Here is a 19,084-nt window from a genome sequence, read left to right on the forward strand (position 1 = left end):
AACTGGTAAAGCATCCGGTCTAGATGACATCCGTATGGAGCAAATCAAGAATTTCGGCCCAGAAACAAGAAAGTGGATCCTGCAGCTCTTCAACAACCTCATGAACCAGTGCCAAATACCAAAGACCTGGCGAAAGAGCAGGGTGATAGCTCTTCTGAAACCTGGAAAGGAAGCAAATCGTCCCAAGAATTTCAGACCAGTTAGCCTTTTGAGTCACCTTTATAAACTGTTCGAACTTATGATTCTGAATAGAATCCTACCAGTAATAGACCCTCTTCCCATACCCGAACAAGCAGGATTTCGAACAAACAGAAGCTGCACAGGGCAAGTTTTGAATCTCACTCAGTTTGTAGAGGATGGTTTTGAAACCCGTCAAGTAACGGGCGTGGTCTTCGTGGATCTCACAGCAGCGTATGATACTGTCCATCATCGGTTACTCCATGCAAAACTATACAAGATGATCAACAACGCCCACCTCGTTAGACTACTCAACACCCTCCTCCAAAACCGCAGGTTTTTTGTTGAATTTCAAGGACAACGCAGCCGCTGGAGAGCCCAGAAAAATGGGCTACCTCAGGGAACCGTCTTGGCTCCACTTCTCTTCAACATCTATACCAACGACCAACCATTGACCCCAGGGACAAGGAGATTCTTATAAGCAGATGACCTAGCCCTTGCTACGCAGAGCTCATGCTTTGAAAGAGTGGAAAGAAACCTGACAACATCACTTAGAACACTGTCAAGCTACTACAATCGGAACCAACTCAGACCAAACCCTTCGAAGAGGCAAGTGTGTGCCTTTCATTTAAGGAACAGGGAAGCTAATCGTGAGCTACATATTGCATGGTCAAGCATCCAACTCTAGCATCATCACGCACATAAATACTTGGGAGTCACTCCCGATAGAACTCTGACATTCAAAATGAAAATCTCCGCTCGAAACAACCTAAGTCGCAAACTAGCGGGGACACGGTGGGGATCACGTCCACAAACTATTCGCTGTTCTGCAATGGCACTGTGCTTTTCTACTGATGAATATGCTTCTCCAGTCTGGTACAGGTCATCTCATGCCAGACAAGTAGACATTGCTCTCAACGATACCTGCAGGTTGATCACAGGTTGCTTAAGACCTACCCCAACTGATAAGCTCTACTGCCTGGCTGGAATAGCGCCACCATGGATACGCAGAACAGTGGCTGCCAACAAGGAGAGACTGAAAGTGGAACAGGACAGTGCCCATCCACTGCACGGACATAATCCACTACAGCAACGGTTGAGATCGCGAAAGAGTTTCCTGAGAACATCCGAGAAGCTCACCATTTCACCAGAGAAGGCAAGGCTGGAGCTAGGGAAGAAGTCGACGCCTCACCTGCAGACGCCATAAGCTGAAGAACAATCACCTGGACACAACGAGAGCTGGTTGGTGTGGAAATCTAAACAGATTACGATCAGGAGTTGGACGATCCAGAGACAACCTGAAGAGATGGGGCTTCACAACAGAAGATACGTCCTGTGATTGTGGTCACGAACAAACCACAAGCCACATGCTCCAGTGCCTTTTGTGCCCTACATCCTGCACGAAGATTGATCTCCTGCAAGCCACTCCAAACGCCTTGGAGGTTGCAAAGTACTGGGCACATGTAATATAAATACAATTTGTGTATATACAGGGTTATTACAAATGATTGAAGCGATTTCACAGCTCTACAATAACTTTATTATTTGAGATATTTTCAAAATGCTTTGCACACACATACAAAAACTCAAAAAGTGTTTTTAGGCATTCACAAATGTTCGATATGTGCCCCTTTAGTGATTCGGCAGACATCAAGCCGATAATCAAGTTCCTCCCACACTCGGCGCAGCATGTCCCCATCAGTGAGTTCGAAAGCATCGTTGATGCGAGCTCGCAGTTCTGGCACGTTTCTTGGTAGAGGAGGTTTAAACACTGAATCTTTCACATAACCCCACAGAAAGAAATCGCATGGGATAAGTTGGGAGAGCGTGGTGGCCATGACATGAATTGCTGATCATGATCTCCACCACGACCGATCCATCGGTTTTCCAATCTCCTGTTTAAGAAATGCCGAACATCATGGTGGAAGTGCGGTGGAGCACCATCCTGTTGAAAGATGAAGTCGGCGCTGTCGGTCTCCAGTTGTGGCATGAGCCAATTTTCCGCGGGCTACGCGTGAAACTTGCCCGCACGCGTTCAACCGTTTCTTCGCTCACTGCAGGCCGACCCGTTGATTTCCCCTTACAGAGGCATCCAGAAGCTTTAAACTGCGCATACCATCGCCGAATGGAGTTAGCAGTTGGTGGATCTTTATTGAACTTCGTCCTGAAGTGTCGTTGCACTGTTATGACTGACTGATGTGAGTGCATTTCAAGCACGACATACGCTTTCTCGGCTCCTGTCGCCATTTTGTCTCACTGCGCTCTCGAGCGCTCTGGCGGCAGAAACCTGAAGTGCGGCTTCAGCCGAACAAAACTTTATGAGTTTTTCTACGTATCTGTAGTGTGTCTGACCATATGTCAATGAATGGAGCTACAGTGAATTTATGAAATCGCTTCAATCATTTGTAATAGCCCTGTATATGTACATATTTATTGATGTGTATGGCTACTGTCCCCCCCATGAACCATGGACCTTGCCGTTGGTGGGGAGGCTTGCGTGCCTCAGCGATACAGATAGCCGTACCGTAGGTGCAACCACAACGGAGGGGTATCTGTTGAGAGGCCAGACAAACGTGTGGTTCCTGAAGAGGGGCAGCAGCCTTTTCAGTAGTTGCAAGGGCAACAGTCTGGATGATTGACTGATCTGGCCTTGTAACAATAACCAAAACGGCCTTGCCGTGCCGGTACTGCGAACGGCTGAAAGCAAGGGGAAACTACAGCCGTAATTTTTCCCGAGGGCATGCAGCTTTACTGTATGATTACATGATGATGGCGTCCTCTTGGGTAAAATATTCCGGAGGTAAAATAGTCCCCCATTCGGATCTCCGGGCGGGGACTACTCAAGAGGATGTCGTTATCAGGAGAAAGAAAACTGGCGTTCTGCGGATCGGAGCGTGGAATGTCAGATCCCTTAATCGGGCAGGTAGGTTAGAAAATTTAAAAAGGGAAATGGATAGGTTGAAGTTAGATATAGTGGGAATTAGTGAAGTTCGGTGGCAGGAGGAACAAGACTTCTGGTCAGGTGACTACAGGGTTATAAACACAAAATCAAATAGGGGTAATGCAGGAGTAGGTTTAATAATGAATAGGAAAATAGGAATGCGGGTAAGCTACTACAAACAGCATAGTGAACGCATTATTGTGGCCAAGATAGATACGAAGCCCACACCTACTACAGTAGTACAAGTTTATATGCCAACTAGCTCTGCAGATGACGAAGAAATTGAAGAAATGTATGACGAAATAAAAGAAATTATTCAGATTGTGAAGGGAGACGAAAATTTAATAGTCATGGGTGACTGGAATTCGAGTGTAGGAAAAGGGAGAGAAGGAAACATAGTAGGTGAATATGGATTGGGGGACAGAAACGAAAGAGGAAGCCGCCTGGCAGAATTTTGCACAGAGCACAACATAATCATAACTAACACTTGGTTTAAGAATCATGAAAGAAGGTTGTATACATGGAAGAACCCTGGAGATACTAAAAGGTATCAGATAGATTATATAATGGTAAGACAGAGATTGAGGAACCAGGTTTTAAATTGTAAGACATTTCCAGGGGCAGATGTGGACTCTGACCACAATCTATTGGTTATGACCTGTAGATTAAAACTGAAGAAACTGCAAAAAGGTGGGAATTTAAGGAGATGGGACCTGGATAAACTAAAAGAACCAGAGGTTGTACAGAGATTCAGGGAGAGCATAAGGGAGCAATTGACAGGAATGGGGGAAAGAAATACAGTAGAAGAAGAATGGGTAGCTTTGAGGGATGAAGTAGTGAAGGCAGCAGAGGATCAAGTAGGTAAAAAGACGAGGGCTAGTAGAAATCCTTGGGTAACAGAAGAAATATTGAATTTAATTGATGAAAGGAGAAAATATAAAAATGCAGTAAGTGAAACAGGCAAAAAGGAATACAAACGTCTCAAAAATGAGATCGACAGGAAGTGCAAAATGGCTAAGCAGGGATGGCTAGAGGACAAATGTAAGGATGTAGAGGCCTATCTCACTAGGGGTAAGATAGATACCGCCTACAGGAAAATTAAAGAGACCTTTGGAGATAAGAGAACGACTTGTATGAATATCAAGAGCTCAGATGGAACCCCAGTTCTAAGCAAAGAAGGGAAAGCAGAAAGGTGGAAGGAGTATATAGAGGGTCTATACAAGGGCGATGTACTTGAGGACAATATTATGGAAATGGAAGAGGATGTAGATGAAGATGAAATGGGAGATATGATACTGCGTGAAGAGTTTGACAGAGCACTGAAAGACCTGAGTCGAAACAAAGCCCCCGGAGTAGACAATATTCCATTGGAACTACTGACGGCCGTGGGAGAGCCAGTCCTGACAAAACTCTACCATCTGGTGAGGAAGATGTATGAGACAGGCGAAATACCCTCAGACTTCAAGAAGAATATAATAATTCCAATCCCAAAGAAAGCAGGTGTTGACAGATGTGAAAATTACCGAACTATCAGCTTAATAAGTCACAGCTGCAAAATACTAACACGAATTCTTTACAGACGAATGGAAAAACTAGTAGAAGCCAACCTCGGGGAAGATCAGTTTGGATTCCGTAGAAACACTGGAACACGTGAGGCAATACTGACCTTACGACTTATCTTAGAAGAAAGATTAAGGAAAGGCAAACCTACGTTTCTAGCATTTGTAGACTTAGAGAAAGCTTATGACAATGTTGACTGGAATACTCTCTTTCAAATTCTGAAGGTGGCAGGGGTAAAATACAGGGAGCGAAAGGCTATTTACAATTTGTACAGAAACCAGATGGCAGTTATAAGAGTCGAGGGACATGAAAGGGAAGCAGTGGTTGGGAAGGGAGTAAGACAGGGTTGTAGCCTCTCCCCGATGTTATTCAATCTGTATATTGAGCAAGCAGTAAAGGAAACAAAAGAAAAATTCGGAGTAGGTATTAAAATTCATGGAGAAGAAATAAAAACTTTGAGGTTCGCCGATGACATTGTAATTCTGTCAGAGACAGCAAAGGACTTGGAAGAGCAGTTGAATGGAATGGACAGTGTCTTGAAAGGAGGATATAAGATGAACATCAACAAAAGCAAAACAAGGATAATGGAATGTAGTCTAATTAAGTCGGGTGATGCTGAGGGAATTAGATTAGGAAATGAGGCACTTAAAGTAGTAAAGGAGTTTTGCTATTTGGGGAGCAAAATAACTGATGATGGTCGAAGTAGAGAGGATATAAAATGTAGGCTGGCAATGGCAAGGAAAGCGTTTCTGAAGAAGAGAAATTTGTTAACATCCAGTATTGATTTAAGTGTCAGGAAGTCATTTCTGAAAGTGTTCGTATGGAGTGTAGCCATGTATGGAAGTGAAACATGGACGATAAATAGTTTGGACAAGAAGAGAATAGAAGCTTTCGAAATGTGGTGCTACAGAAGAATGCTGAAGATTAGATGGGTAGATCACATAACTAATGAGGAAGTATTGAATAGGATTGGGGAGAAGAGAAGTTTGTGGCACAACTTGACCAGAAGAAGGGATCGGTTGGTAGGACATGTTGTGAGGCATCAAGGGATCACCAAATTAGTATTGGAGGGCAGCGTGGAGGGTAAAAATCGTAGAGGGAGACCAAGAGATGAATACACTAAGCAGATTCAGAAGGATGTAGGTTGCAGTAGGTACTGGGAGATGAAAAAGCTTGCACAGGATAGAGTAGCATGGAGAGCTGCATCAAACCAGTCTCAGGACTGAAGACCACAACAACAACAATGGCTACTGTAAATTTGTATGTTTCTGATTCGAGAATATACTGACGTTTTGCTGTCCAGCGCCATCTGTCGGACATTTTTTGAAATTTTGTATTTTTTTTTTGTTGTAATAAAATCCCATGTCATTCCAAGCATGTGTGTCAATTTTTACCTCTCTATCTACATTATTCCGTGGTTTAATAAGTTTTCAAATTTATTCTGACTTTTTGATCACCCGGTATTTATGAAAAATGTGAGCATAGCCTTCAGCTTGGAATGGCACTTCCCCTACAGCGCTGTGAGCGATTCCCCCCACCGCTGCCGCTCCTCCCACGCCTCTCCGGCCGACTGCGTACTATACTGTCTACGAGAACTTGCTTCCGCGACGAGTACGTACGCTGTACAGGGAGATAGGAGAGACCGCTACCTTGCGGCGCGACTGCATGCTTCGCGCCCAGAACAGCCTCGTGATCGATAAGGGCGGCGTGGCCATGCTGACTCACACACGAGCTGCTGCGCGGCCGAGGTCATGGCAGCTGTGTCTGCCTGTACTGCGCGCACTGCTGTCCCTTCCAAGGCCACGCCGAACGGCGCGACCGCTGAATGGCCGCCGCCGCCTGCGTCCGTATTACCGACTTTCACCGACCGCAATCTTCACATCCGCCAATCCCTCACCGAGCTAATCCACACATCGATTTCAACCCGACCCTCACTAAATGCAAACGCAACGCAGCGGCGGGTGACGTCATTGGTAAACGGTGGAGTGTTCTACATTTACAGCGAGTCCAAAAAGTATTCGTCTAGTTATAATTTTTTTAAACTTAGTATATGTCACATAATGTTGACTGGAATACTCTCTTTCAAATTCTGAAGGTGGCAGGGGTAAAATACAGGGAGCGAAAGGCTATTTACAATTTGTACAGACTGTAGCGCCTAGAATCACTCGGCCACCACGGCCGGCTACGGAAACCAGATGGCAGTTATAAGAGTCGAGGGACATGAAAGGGTTCAAATGGCTCTGAGCACTATGGGACATAACATCTGTGGTGATCAGTCCCCCAGAACTTAGGACCACTTAAATCTAACTAACCTAAGGACATCACACACATCCATGCCCGAGGCAGGATTCGGACCTGCGACCGTAGCGGTCACGCGTTTCCAGACTGAAGCGCCTAGAACCGCAAGGCCACACCGGCCGGCGACATGAAAGGGAAGCAGTGGCTGGGAAGGGAGTGAGGGTTGTACCCTCTTCCCGATGCTATTCAATTTGTACACTGAGCAAGCAGTAAAGGAAACAAAAGAAAAATTCGGAGTAGGTATTAAAATCCATGGAGCAGAAATAAAAACTTTAAGGTTCGCCGATGACATTGTAATTCTGTCAGAGACAGCAAAGGACTTGGAAGAGCAATTGAACGCAATGGACAGTGTCTTGAAAGGAGGCTATAAGATGAACATCAACAAAAGCAAAACGAGGATAATGGAATGTAGTCGAGTTACGTGATGATGAGGGAATTAGATTAGGAAATGAGGCACTTAAAGTAGTAAAGGAGTTTTGCTATAACTGATGATGGTCGAAATGGAGAGGATATGAAATGTAGACTGGCAATGGCAAGGAAAGGGTTTCTGAAGAAGTTTATCACCACGATAAAATAAGGGAAATCAACAGTTCGAACGGAAAGATACAGGTGTTCATTTTTTCCGCGCGCTATACGAGATTGGAATAATAGAAAATTTGCGAAGGTAGTTCGATGAACCCTCTGCCAGGCACTTAAATGTGGTTTGCAGAGTATCCATTTAGACGTAGATGTACTGCATCCTCTAGGTGGTTCGTGATACTAAAGACTTTGCCAGTAGAATAAATCTGTTTCAAATTTCCCAAGATGTACGAGTGCTCATCACTCTTAACATAAGTGTATTCGAATCAAAGTTTACTGGACATGTCTGTCCTGTTTCGGTCCATTTTACGACCTCTCCAAATACTGGATACTTCTTTTAATACCCTGCCTAGGCCGGTACATACACAAACACATCAGTTAATATTTATAGATTGTACACCTTATCGGTTCTGCCTTTTTCCTATGTAGCGATTAACGTCAGAAACAACCCAATTTCAGTTCTTCAGTCGAGTTAACTGTTTCCCTGCAAAAATATTATTTTACAATAATTATTTCATCAAGTTTTGTTTTTATTTGTAAACAATGTCGGATTATTCTCTGATTAGCTATCGTACAGCCTACATATTTTTCGCTTTCAGAACGCTCATTGCAAAAATAATATAGAATTCGCCAAGGAACCAAAATGCATAAATAAAGACTACGAAGACCCAAAAAGTACGAAATACACTACTATATAGACGACAGAGCGCTCCGAAAATAGATTGGCTTGCGATGTTGGCAGATCTTGCCCTCCTTCTCCCTACCCCGCCCCACACCAATGTCGGAACTTTCTTCGCGACAAAACCTTGACCTTACACGAACGTTCGTAGAAGCGATGTTGGTAAATCTGTTTACGAAACGGATTTGAGAGCCTTACGTAAACCTGGTTTCTGACAACTCAGCGCCAATGAGTACCATGCACGTAATTTTATGTTGCTTTCAATGTTAGATTGAATGCCACTCCCGTGACATTTCAGGCGTAGCACCATGCCCGTAATACAGAGGGCTCCAAACAAATGTATCCACTGTTTAAAAGTCCATAACTTGCAAACTAATTGACGGAGTTGTCTCATTTTTGGTGAAAGTGTAGCTTAAAGACCAACTTAAAGATATCACTGTAGGTGTTCGAAATGGTCACCATTAACATCCACACACAAACTATGCCGCCGAACTGCAGCACGAACTGCAACGTGTTCAGTTAGATATTTGCACATGAATGTACGATGAATTCTCGAAGTTCATCCAATGTGCGTGGCTTTTGTCGATAAACGACGTCCTTTAGTGTTCCCCACAGGTAAAAGTCCAGAGGAGTTAGGTCTGGGCAACGTGGTGGATACTCCACAGCAGCTTTACTGCCTATCCATCTTCCTGGTAGATGTTCGTCGAGATACGCCCTAAGACGATTTTGGTAGTGGGCTGGGGAACCATCTTGTTGAAAGTAAACTCTTCAGTCTCCATACAAGTCTCGGATGGCAGGTAAAATGGATGTCTGAAGCTTCTGGAGGTATACCAAAACCGGTAACTGTGCCGTCAAAGAAGAATGGCCCAATCAAGCCCCGGTAAGACAACGCACACCACACATTTACTCCAGGCAAATTCACGGCTTTGTCTAAATGGACGTTCGGATTTTCGGCGGCCCAGTAGATGCAATTGTGGCGATTTACTGTACCATTGAGATTGAACTGCACAGTCATCTCTGCAAACTCTTGATCGTTGCGCACCATCTTAGTAAATCACCTGCAGTACTCCATTCTACTGGGTCGTCCTCGTTCATTGCGTGTAGCAATCGTGGGATGTAGCACTTCCACTTTGCTGTCTTCAAAATTCGCCGAACACTTGAGCGACTCACTCCAGTTTCACGGGCACACTGTCTCTCAGACTTCTGTGGAGAGCGAGTGAATTGTTGTAACACACGACGGGAGTTACCTGGGCTTATTACTGTTACAGGTCGTCCAGATAGTTGTTTGTGTAAATCTTTAACACAGCCTTCGGTTTCAAATTTGTCTCGAATGAGACGAATCGTTAAACGTGTTGGTGGCTCTGTTTGACACTCATTTCGCCATTGCCGTTGAACCTCATTAATGTTTTCGTACTTAAAATACCACTTCAAAACTGACTTCCTTTCATCGAATGTAAGCCTTGCGCCAGCCATATTTACTCGAGTAACTAGGTGCAACTAAGAAGAAAACACTGACTATCTGGCGACTGTCATCTGATCAAACAAAACACCGCACTACAACGCTTGTGTGGCGATTGCCGGAACTACAATCTATTACACTTCCGAAGATGAGACAAGTCCGTCAATTACTATGACAGTAATGGACTTTTAAACAGTGGATACAGTTTTTTGGACCCCCTCTGCAGTATGGGCGTGTTAGTTCGCGCTGAGATGTGCCAGAAATTTTTACGCACTCTTTCCAACACTGAAAGCAACGTAACGCGGGCGTGGCACTGGAAGTGTAGAGTGTGTGATCTGGTTGCCCGCTTGACCTGCTCCTAACTGCTGCCGCCTGCGTTCATTTCAGCCTGGTTCCCGCGCTAAAGTCTTCATCTCCAACTACGATATTCTACCACTCCACACTCCCCTGCATTACCAAATTAACTGTACCTTGACGTCGCATGATGCGTCCTCTCAATCTATACCATCCAGTCAATTTTAATGGAATCATAATTTTTAAACCATATTTACGGGCGCGTCTATTCATGAATGAAATGTGATCATCAGCTAACAATCGTAAACTGCCTCGGCAGTAACATGCACCTAAGTTCCCTAACTTCTTGATATACAGGACATAAAAACCCGTCTGAGGTCTGCGATCATTTTTTTGTTAATAATTGGCAACCAATGCCGCACAATCTCAATGAAGTCAATAGAACATCTCATGACTTTATTGCGATTGTACAACATTGGTTGCCAATTATTAACCCTAACTTCTTCAAAGGAAACCGTCTTTGGGTCAAAGCGGTGACCTCACGGCGCATTATTGTTAAAATAAATACCTCTCTACTGTAACGTATCACGTAAGCACACACAAAACGAGTAGTCAACTTTTCAGATAGAGTAGCTGCCAAACAAACATCAACGAAGAGAGATGCGTCCGACATAACTTCCCGTCGGTATGCTCAAGTTCAATATTTTCCCCGGCCATGTATGTTGACGTTATTTTTATTTAATAAATTAAATTTGTGTCGTCGCAGTGACTGACTCTTTGGTGTTCTTGTGACAGTGTTTCACTAAGTCGATATCTCGTAGGGAGCAACACAAAACTATACGTTTTCTTTTGTTCATTTAACTGCATTCAGCTATCTTGCGATTCATGGCTCTAAGCATTATGGGACTTAACATCGAAGGTCATCAGTCCCGTAGACTTAGAACTACTTAAAACTAAATAACCTAAGGACATCACATACATCCATGCCCGAGGCAGGATTCGAACCTGCGACTGTAGCGGTCGCGCGGTTCCAGACTGAAGCGCCTAGAACCGCTCGGTCATACCGGCCGGCTGCAATTCACGTTTACTAACAATTAACGAGAACGTGTTATGTAAACAGATATTATCTTTTTCAGTCGTAATATTGTTCGCAATGTACCTGTGATATCTGGAAGGACTAGTAGAGAAAACGACATCTCTCTAAAAGTTTGACGAATGAAAATGGCACAACTGACGAGGGGTGGTTCTAGGAAGGGACGGAGATACGTGAGTTGTGACTATGGAAAATTCTTGAGAACAGTTTGTTAGTTTGTGAAAAGAGTGTTTTAGTAGTGTGGAAATACGGAACAGTTTGGACAATACTAGCCAAATTCTCGTGATAGACGAGCTAGAGATTGTGTGGTCTTTATTTTTCAAAATGGTTCAAATGGCTCTGAGCACTATGGGACTTAACATCTGAGGTCATCAGTCGCCTAGAACTTAGAAATACTTAAACCTAACTAAGGACATCACACACATCCATGTCCGAGGTAGAATTCGAACCTGCGAGGTAACCTTTGTTGTTTGGCGTTACTGACGGGTGGAAATTTGACTGAAGTCATTCTGTACACTGAACTTGCACCTACTTCGCACAAAGCTGCGTTTAGAAGGGTGGGAGCTTCCACCCTTTTGTTTTGAGTGTAATAACGAACGGACGGCTACATATTTAATACGCAATTAAGATGCTGGCATTGTTAAAGTGCATTCATGATCTGTGTATCAGTTGCTAAATCGGTGGGATACAGTCACATATCCAGCTCAAAAATGTTAAAGTTTATGTCTTTTGTGTGTTCTGCCGTTAATAGACGTGACGAGGTAGCCATAAATCTTTACATCAAGTTTGGTCATTGTTTTAATAATTATTAAGATTGTCACCGCCATCTTACAGCAGGTCAGCGGTCTTCGAAACAGGAGAGCGTCTGATCACGAGAGAGAATAAATAATCTCTGACTTCAAACCTGACTCCATCTTTGTTTGTATTACGTAACAAAAGAAACGTTATCCTAATAAAAGGTGTACTGAGACGAATATATAGACAGTGAAAGTAATTCTTTTAAGAAGTAAGCAACAGTGTTATATGTTAATCCGAAGGTCAGTTGCGTTGTTAATTTATTATTTACACGTCAAGTTCCGTAAGACCAAATTTTCCCTCACATTGAGAACTTCACCATCGGATGATATAATCCGAGTTGTGTATCACCTCAGAGTTTACAGAGCGAGTAATATCTTCTTTCTTTTCTGCCACACCTCGATGTTACGAGAATTATTTTTGAAAAACGATTTGTGTGAGCTACAGATGAGATTATAGCAACTGCCTCATTGACAGAATTAAAGGTAGGTCTTGTTCAAATGGCTCTAAGCACTATGGGACTTAACATCTGAGGTCATCAGTCACCTAGACTTAGAACTACTTAAACCTAACTAACCTAAGGACATCACACACATCCATGCCCGAGGCACGATTCGAACCTGCGACCGTAACTGCAGCGCGGTTCCGGACTGAAGCGTCTAGAACAGCTCGGTCACAGCAGCCGGCCTGTCTCGTTGCGAAGAGTTAAGAGACAATTTTCGTGTGGTTGCCAGATGCTCAAGTTGAGACCAGTTAGAGATGCCACTAACTCTCACTATGTTTATCTATTAGTCAGTATTACGATTAATCTAACTACTGTTAGGATTTAGATCGTCATATGCGACACACACTAATACTTCGTTATTACGATTGATCGCAACTTTTGCTACATTGATCTGCCAACACATGTCAGTAAAACTATTCTGTTCACTTATTCTCTGTGTAACCATTCCGGAAAACATGTTTGAGAAATTCTCCTATAAATCTAGTTTTCACACCTTACTCTTAATTGACAGTAATTATCCCTACAACAGTGTATTTTATCTCTCATATGATTTATTGTAGTCTTTGTTTTCTAAGTGTGGGTGTGACCTAGTGTGTCGCGTGATAGCGTATTTTCCCTCTCAAATGATTTATTGTAGTCTTTGTTTTCTAAGTGTGGGTGTGACTGAATCTGTGGGTCGCGTGGTCATATCAGCCAGTGAAAGTGCTAAACTAGCAGCCAGGTATTTGAATGAATACATTCGCTTAGGTTCGAAGTTTTACGTATTAACTGATATTGACAGAAGGTAACTGGCGTCTTGTGATATATGAAGGGCTTATTTCAATAGTGGTACAAGTCCATTACCTCCACTTTTCTGTCTATAACGCTTCTGAAATTAATGATACAAAGAAACGAAAGAAAGGTTCATCTCTAGCAAGAAGCCATATGCTTGAATATTTCTGGTATCTCAACTGCAGATTTTTCAGCGCTCATTTAACTTTAGGAATCTCAGAATGAACAAAAATGGATTTGTACCACTATTGAAATAAGACCTTCATATTCAGTCAACAAGATACCGTGGTAGCCACGTCGTAACGCCAGTCATCAAGTATGTGCGACAGCACTGCATATCTGAATTTAAATGTACAGCGTGAGGAGAAGATATTGATTTATATAGGTCATATCAAGTTTCCGACAGAGCTACCGAAGAGCACGCTAAGTGGTTACAAACTCTACGAACTTTCATGAAGCTGAAACTTCCTGGCAGATTAAAACTGTGTGCCCGACCGAGACTCGAACTCGGGACCTTTGCCTTTCGCGGGCAAGTGCTCTACCATCTGAGCTACCGAAGCACGACTCACGCCCGGTACTCACAGCTTTACTTCTGCCAGTATCTCATCTCCTACCTTCCAAACTTTACAGAAGCTCTCCTGGTAGAGCACTTGCCCGCGAAAGGCAAAGGTCCCGAGTTGGAGTCTCGGTTGGGCACACAGTTTTAATCTGCCAGGAAGTTTCATATCAGCGCACACTCCGCTGCAGAGTGAATATCTCATTCTGGTTTCATGAAGCTGTCCTAATAAATATATGGAAACAGCCACGGTGACTGCTCTGTCAGCATTCAGGGAAGTGAGATGCAGTTGGGACAATTATATTACCTCTGCAGAATGGCACGTGGCTGTCTTAATCGAGATAGCTATTTGTTTGCCGTTTTACTCCTTACAAAGAAATTCTTTTCCAATATTCACTTGAGCCTACAGTAAACATACATTGACAACAAACAAATAACACTAATTTTTAGAGAGGACAAAGGAAATGCGTGAAATCAAATTGTGCAAATGGCTCTAGGCACTATGGGACTTAATATTTAAGGTCGTCAGTCCCCTAGACTTAGAACTACTTAAACCTAACTAACCGAAGGACATCACACACATCCATGCCCGAGGCAGGATTCGAACCTGCGACCGTAGCAGCAGGGCGGTTCCGGACTGAAGCGCCTAGAATCGCTCGGTCACAGCTGCCGGCGCGCAAAATCACATGCGTATTATGCTTCCCCTCAAAACCTTTCTCTAATACGTTGAAGCCGAGATTACCATAGGTAAAAAACCTTGACTTCTCTGGGCGAAAACCGAGCAGACGCAATAACCCAAGGCAGACAATATCTGCGTAATTAGTATCAAAGCAGACCTTACACATAATAGTCACTATTATGTAGAGAGAAAGGACAATACACATTGAGGCAACACCATTATCAAACTGGCATAGTAAAGACTAACACGAAATATCAAGAATTCGTAATGTCTTCATGGCATGAGAGATGAGGAAAACGGGTGAGGTAACCATAGAAAAACTCAAGAGACTATTAAATATAGGTGAGGTATTCGCATCAGTATAGAGGCAGTATGCTTGGTAAACAGATGAGTAGCTGGTTTGATAGCTTCAGAAAATCTGTTCCGCGAACACTTTCCGTCTTGTGCTGAAATACGCACGTATAAACACTCGCCCACGTGGTGGAAACGCTGGTGACATACTCACGCCTGTCGAATAGACTTACTATTCCAAGCGATGAATGTAAACATGCAAGAAGACAGCACATGAAGACGCAGGTTATCTGAAATCGCGTTCACTGATTTTAGGAATTAATTTCTTAGCGAATAAGACCCTATTATTCCGACAATTTCCTCTACTTAAGTACTTATTGTTCTGGCCTTCGATCTTTCGAATGCTGCCGCGGCGTATCTGGTTCGTATAAACGACTTTTACTCAACAGTAGTTTAAGCTATGCAAGCATTGGTGACAGCAGGTGTGCGAAACGGTAATTACGATAAGTGCACAGAATAATAGGAGGAACGTTCTGAATTCCTCGTCCTAGATTTCAATGGCTACTTATGGCTGTAGAGTTAAGACGTTTCTAATCTAGTACTGGCTGTATTAACCCTTTGATCTGATTTCGGTTTGAGGCAGCCTAGATGCTGCGTAGAATTCAGTCATGTCATCCTGTTTCATTACTTCCTGCACGTTTCGGTCGAAGCAACGATTATATCCACTATTTTTACGCGCCCCTGTCGTAGTGGAAATATGTGGTAAGGACTATGGGACCAAACTGCTGAGGTCATCGGTCCCTAGGCTTACGCACTACTTAATCTAACTTACGCTGAGGACAACACACACACCCACGCCCGAGAGAGGTCTCGAACCTCCGACGGGGGGACATGTCGTGCGCTTTTGTATAACTACCCACAAAAGAAACGTACGTGTTATTTCATACAAAAGATTCTGAAAGAAGTATGTACTAAATATCAACATTGTAGGTAATAAATGGTGAAATTTTCTAAACCTTTCGTAGTAACTTGCGCTTTTGATAATTATTTCGGAAACTAGCTATACGGACGTGCTTCGCGACGGAAGTTAAAGAAGGGCCATAGCATACCACAGATTTCTAGGATTCCATACCACAGTGGGTAAAAACGAAACACTTATAGCACCACTTTTTCAATAAATTCGTTTTTCCTAACAAGGAAGCCAAATATAAATGAAACCTTTCGAACAAGCAAAGCAATTTCGTCTAGCTTGTAACACAGGAAGCGAATTCAGTAAATTTCTATACCCTAACAAAATAAATTCAATGTCAGTTTGTAATCGTAAGCATAAACTTCGGAAAACACTTCTGTCACTGACGTAAAGGAAACTAACAGCGCCATCTAATAGTTCTTTGGGGTACCATGCCATGACTGAGGTAACATGCGAGCTACTAAGTTGAGCATTTTGTATTACATTTTTCCCCTCAATCCGCTTTTGATGAAATAAAGCCTGTATGTTGGCCCAACCTACACTCAAGTAACCTGTGAAACCCTCATGGAAATTCGTCTAATAATGTTGGACATTGGACAGTTCACAGACAGGACAGTTTCATAGTTTTATTTTTAGGTGAAAGAAAATCAGCAGCTCTCTGGAGGAAAGCCATCCACTTTTTAACGAATTCCGACAGAACTTTCTCAACTTTTGCGACGCTTTGCTGAGTCATCTAGCTTCTGCTTCAGATTAGATGCGCGTTTAGGAAATGTTGAATGTCTGCAAGGAGAGACAAAGAGATTTGTTTAAAACGTAGCGGGCCGGGGTGGCCGAGCGGTTCTAGGCGCTACAAAAATGGTTCAAATGGCTCTGAGCGCTATGGGACTCAACTGCTGTGGTCATAAGTCCCCTAGAACTTAGAACTACTTAAACCTAACTAACCTAAGGACAGCACACAACACCCAGCCATCACGAGGCAGAGAAAATCCCTGACCCCGCCGGGAATCGAACCCGTAGGCGCTACAGTCCGGAACCTCGAGACTGCTACGGTCGTAGGTTCGAATCCTGCCTCGGACATGGATGTGTGTGATGTCCTTAGGTTAGTTAGGTTTAAGTAGTTCTAAGTTCTACGGGACTGATGACCTCAGAAGTTAAGTCCCATAGCGCTCAGAGCCATTTGAACCATTTGATTTTAAAAGGTACGTCGGATTGTACCAATGTGGAGTAACAATAGAAACTGCCCGCGCGGTTGGCCTTGCGGTCTAACGCACGGCTTTCCCGGCGGGAACGAGCGCCTGGTCCCCGGCACGAATCCGCCCGGCGGATTTGTGTCGAGGTCCGGAGAGCCGGCCAGTCTGTGGATGATTTTTAGGCGGTTTTCGATCTGCCTCGGCGAATGCGGGCTGGTTCCCCTTATTCCGCCTCAGCTACACTATGTCGGCGATTGCTGCGCAAAGTTCTCCAGGTACACCACCATTACTCTACCACGCAAACATAGGGGTTACACTCGTCTGGTGTGAGACTTTCCCTGGGGGGTCCACTACGCACAAAAGAAACGTGCGTGTTATTTCATACAACGGATTCTTTGGTGTACCATGCCCTGAATGAGGTAACATGCGAGCTACTAAGCTGAGCATTTTATATTACCTTTAAATAAGAACATTTTTAGGTTAGGCTTTACCGTGACTGTTACTGACATTAAATGAAACAACAAGTTCACTGTTACGAGTCACCGTTTTATTTATTTCCACGAAGCGTTTCGAAGGTTTAAACCTCCATCATCGGGTGGATTTACATTAGTAAGTATTACATTTGTGTGTGTCTCTTGTGTTACGACACCCGATGATGGAGTGTTGTGTTACGACACACACACAAATGTAATACTTACTAATGTAAATCCACCCGATGATGGAGGTTTAAACCTTCGAAACGAGTCGTGGAAATAAATAAAACGGTGACTGGTAACAGTGAACTTGTCGTTTCATTTAATTTTATATTACATTTTTCCCCTCAATCCGCTTTTGATGAAATAAAGCCTGTATATTGGCCCAACCTATGCTCAAGTAACCTGTGAAGCCCTCATGGAAATTCGTTTAATAACTTTGGATATTAGAGAGTTCACAGACAGGACAGTTTTATAGTTTTATTTTTAGGTGAAAGAAAATCAGCAGGTTTCTGGAGGAAACCCTGGGTTCGGTGTGGGGCGGGGGAGGGGTGGACTGATGTAGTCGTCGTGGGCTTGTGGACCACTGCGGCTGCGGCGGGGACGGAGTCTCTCTGTCGTTTCTAGGTCCCCGGTTAACATAACATAACAATAGAAACTGAACGCTGTGGAGCAAGTCACGTGTTGACTGGTATTGAGTAAACAAGGACCGTATTATTATCGTAGCGGCACGGCTCGCATCCCACAGACAACACAGCGTGAGGCAAGGGGGCGAAGCGGTAGCCGCCGCAGTTTCTCAAGGTCAGTTCTCAGTGTGTGAGCGCGGTCGCGCCTGCCGGTTGCCCACACGCGGAAATAAACACACGCCGCTGGCAGCGTGCCCGGCTCGAAAGTGACGGCGCCCGTGTTTAGGTGGCGTGACTTTGCCAGCGAGAGAGCGGCTACGCCGTGCTATTGCGAGCCGGGGCGGGCGCCTCACGCCGTGCTGTCCGTGAGAGGGAGACTGGCCAGCGCGAGTACTGACCAGCGAGGCGTCCGCCGACGGGGGCGCGCTGGCTATCAGCAGGTGCAGCAGGGCCATGGCGAGAGCCACGCGCCGGTCGCTCATAGTACGGCGTAGACTGGCCACCTGGCTGCACTCTCGGGCGCGACGTCTGCTCTCGGCCGCAGTCGAGGCTAGACTGCCGCCTAGTGGTGGGCAGGAAATCGCGTATCTGTTAGAAATCACAGTGACTGAGAAGTCACAGATATCACAGTAGCAACTTTACAGAATCTAACTGCGATTTCAGTCACAGTTAGCAGTCGCAAGTAGTATTTCACATTGAAAGACGTGAGCCATCTATTGGTCGAATTTAGCACTGCTTTCTGCGATTTCAGTGACAAGTCGCAACTAAGAGTCGCAAGTAGCAACTAAAAAGCGCGGTTAACAGTGGCATCTGTTGGCCGAAGTTCGTACTACGTCCATCTCTGCGGTACGCTATGGAGTCTAACTGCGATTTCCGTGACAAGTCGCAACTAAGAGTCGCAAGTAGCAACTAGAAAGCGCGGTTAACAGTGCCATCTGTGGGTCAAAGTTCGTACTACGTCCATCTCTGCGGTACGCTATGGAGTCCAACTGCGATTTCCGTGACAAGTCGCAACTAAGAGTCGCAAGTAGCAACTAAAAAGCGCGGTTAACAGTGCCATCTGTGGGTCAAAGTTCGTACTACGTCCATCTCTGCGGTACGCTATGGAGTCTAACTGCGATTTCCGTGACAAGTCGCAACTAAGAGTC

General features: G+C 44.2%; 1 protein-coding gene across 1 annotated transcript in view; it reads right to left on the reverse strand.

The window, feature by feature from the left end:
• LOC126428181 (uncharacterized) overlaps positions 1-18,476 on the reverse strand; it is a 95,657-nt gene extending 77,181 nt beyond the window's left edge. Inside the window, exon 1 of the mRNA XM_050090096.1 lies at positions 18,335-18,476. Within this exon, the coding sequence (XP_049946053.1) occupies positions 18,335-18,418 (84 nt within the window). The 5' untranslated portion in view covers positions 18,419-18,476. The remainder of the gene's footprint in view (positions 1-18,334) is intronic.
• Positions 18,477-19,084: the final 608 nt, after the last annotated feature.

This window comes from Schistocerca serialis, chromosome 12 (genome assembly GCF_023864345.2).
Source record: "Schistocerca serialis cubense isolate TAMUIC-IGC-003099 chromosome 12, iqSchSeri2.2, whole genome shotgun sequence".
Taxonomy (NCBI): Eukaryota; Metazoa; Arthropoda; class Insecta; order Orthoptera; family Acrididae; genus Schistocerca; species Schistocerca serialis.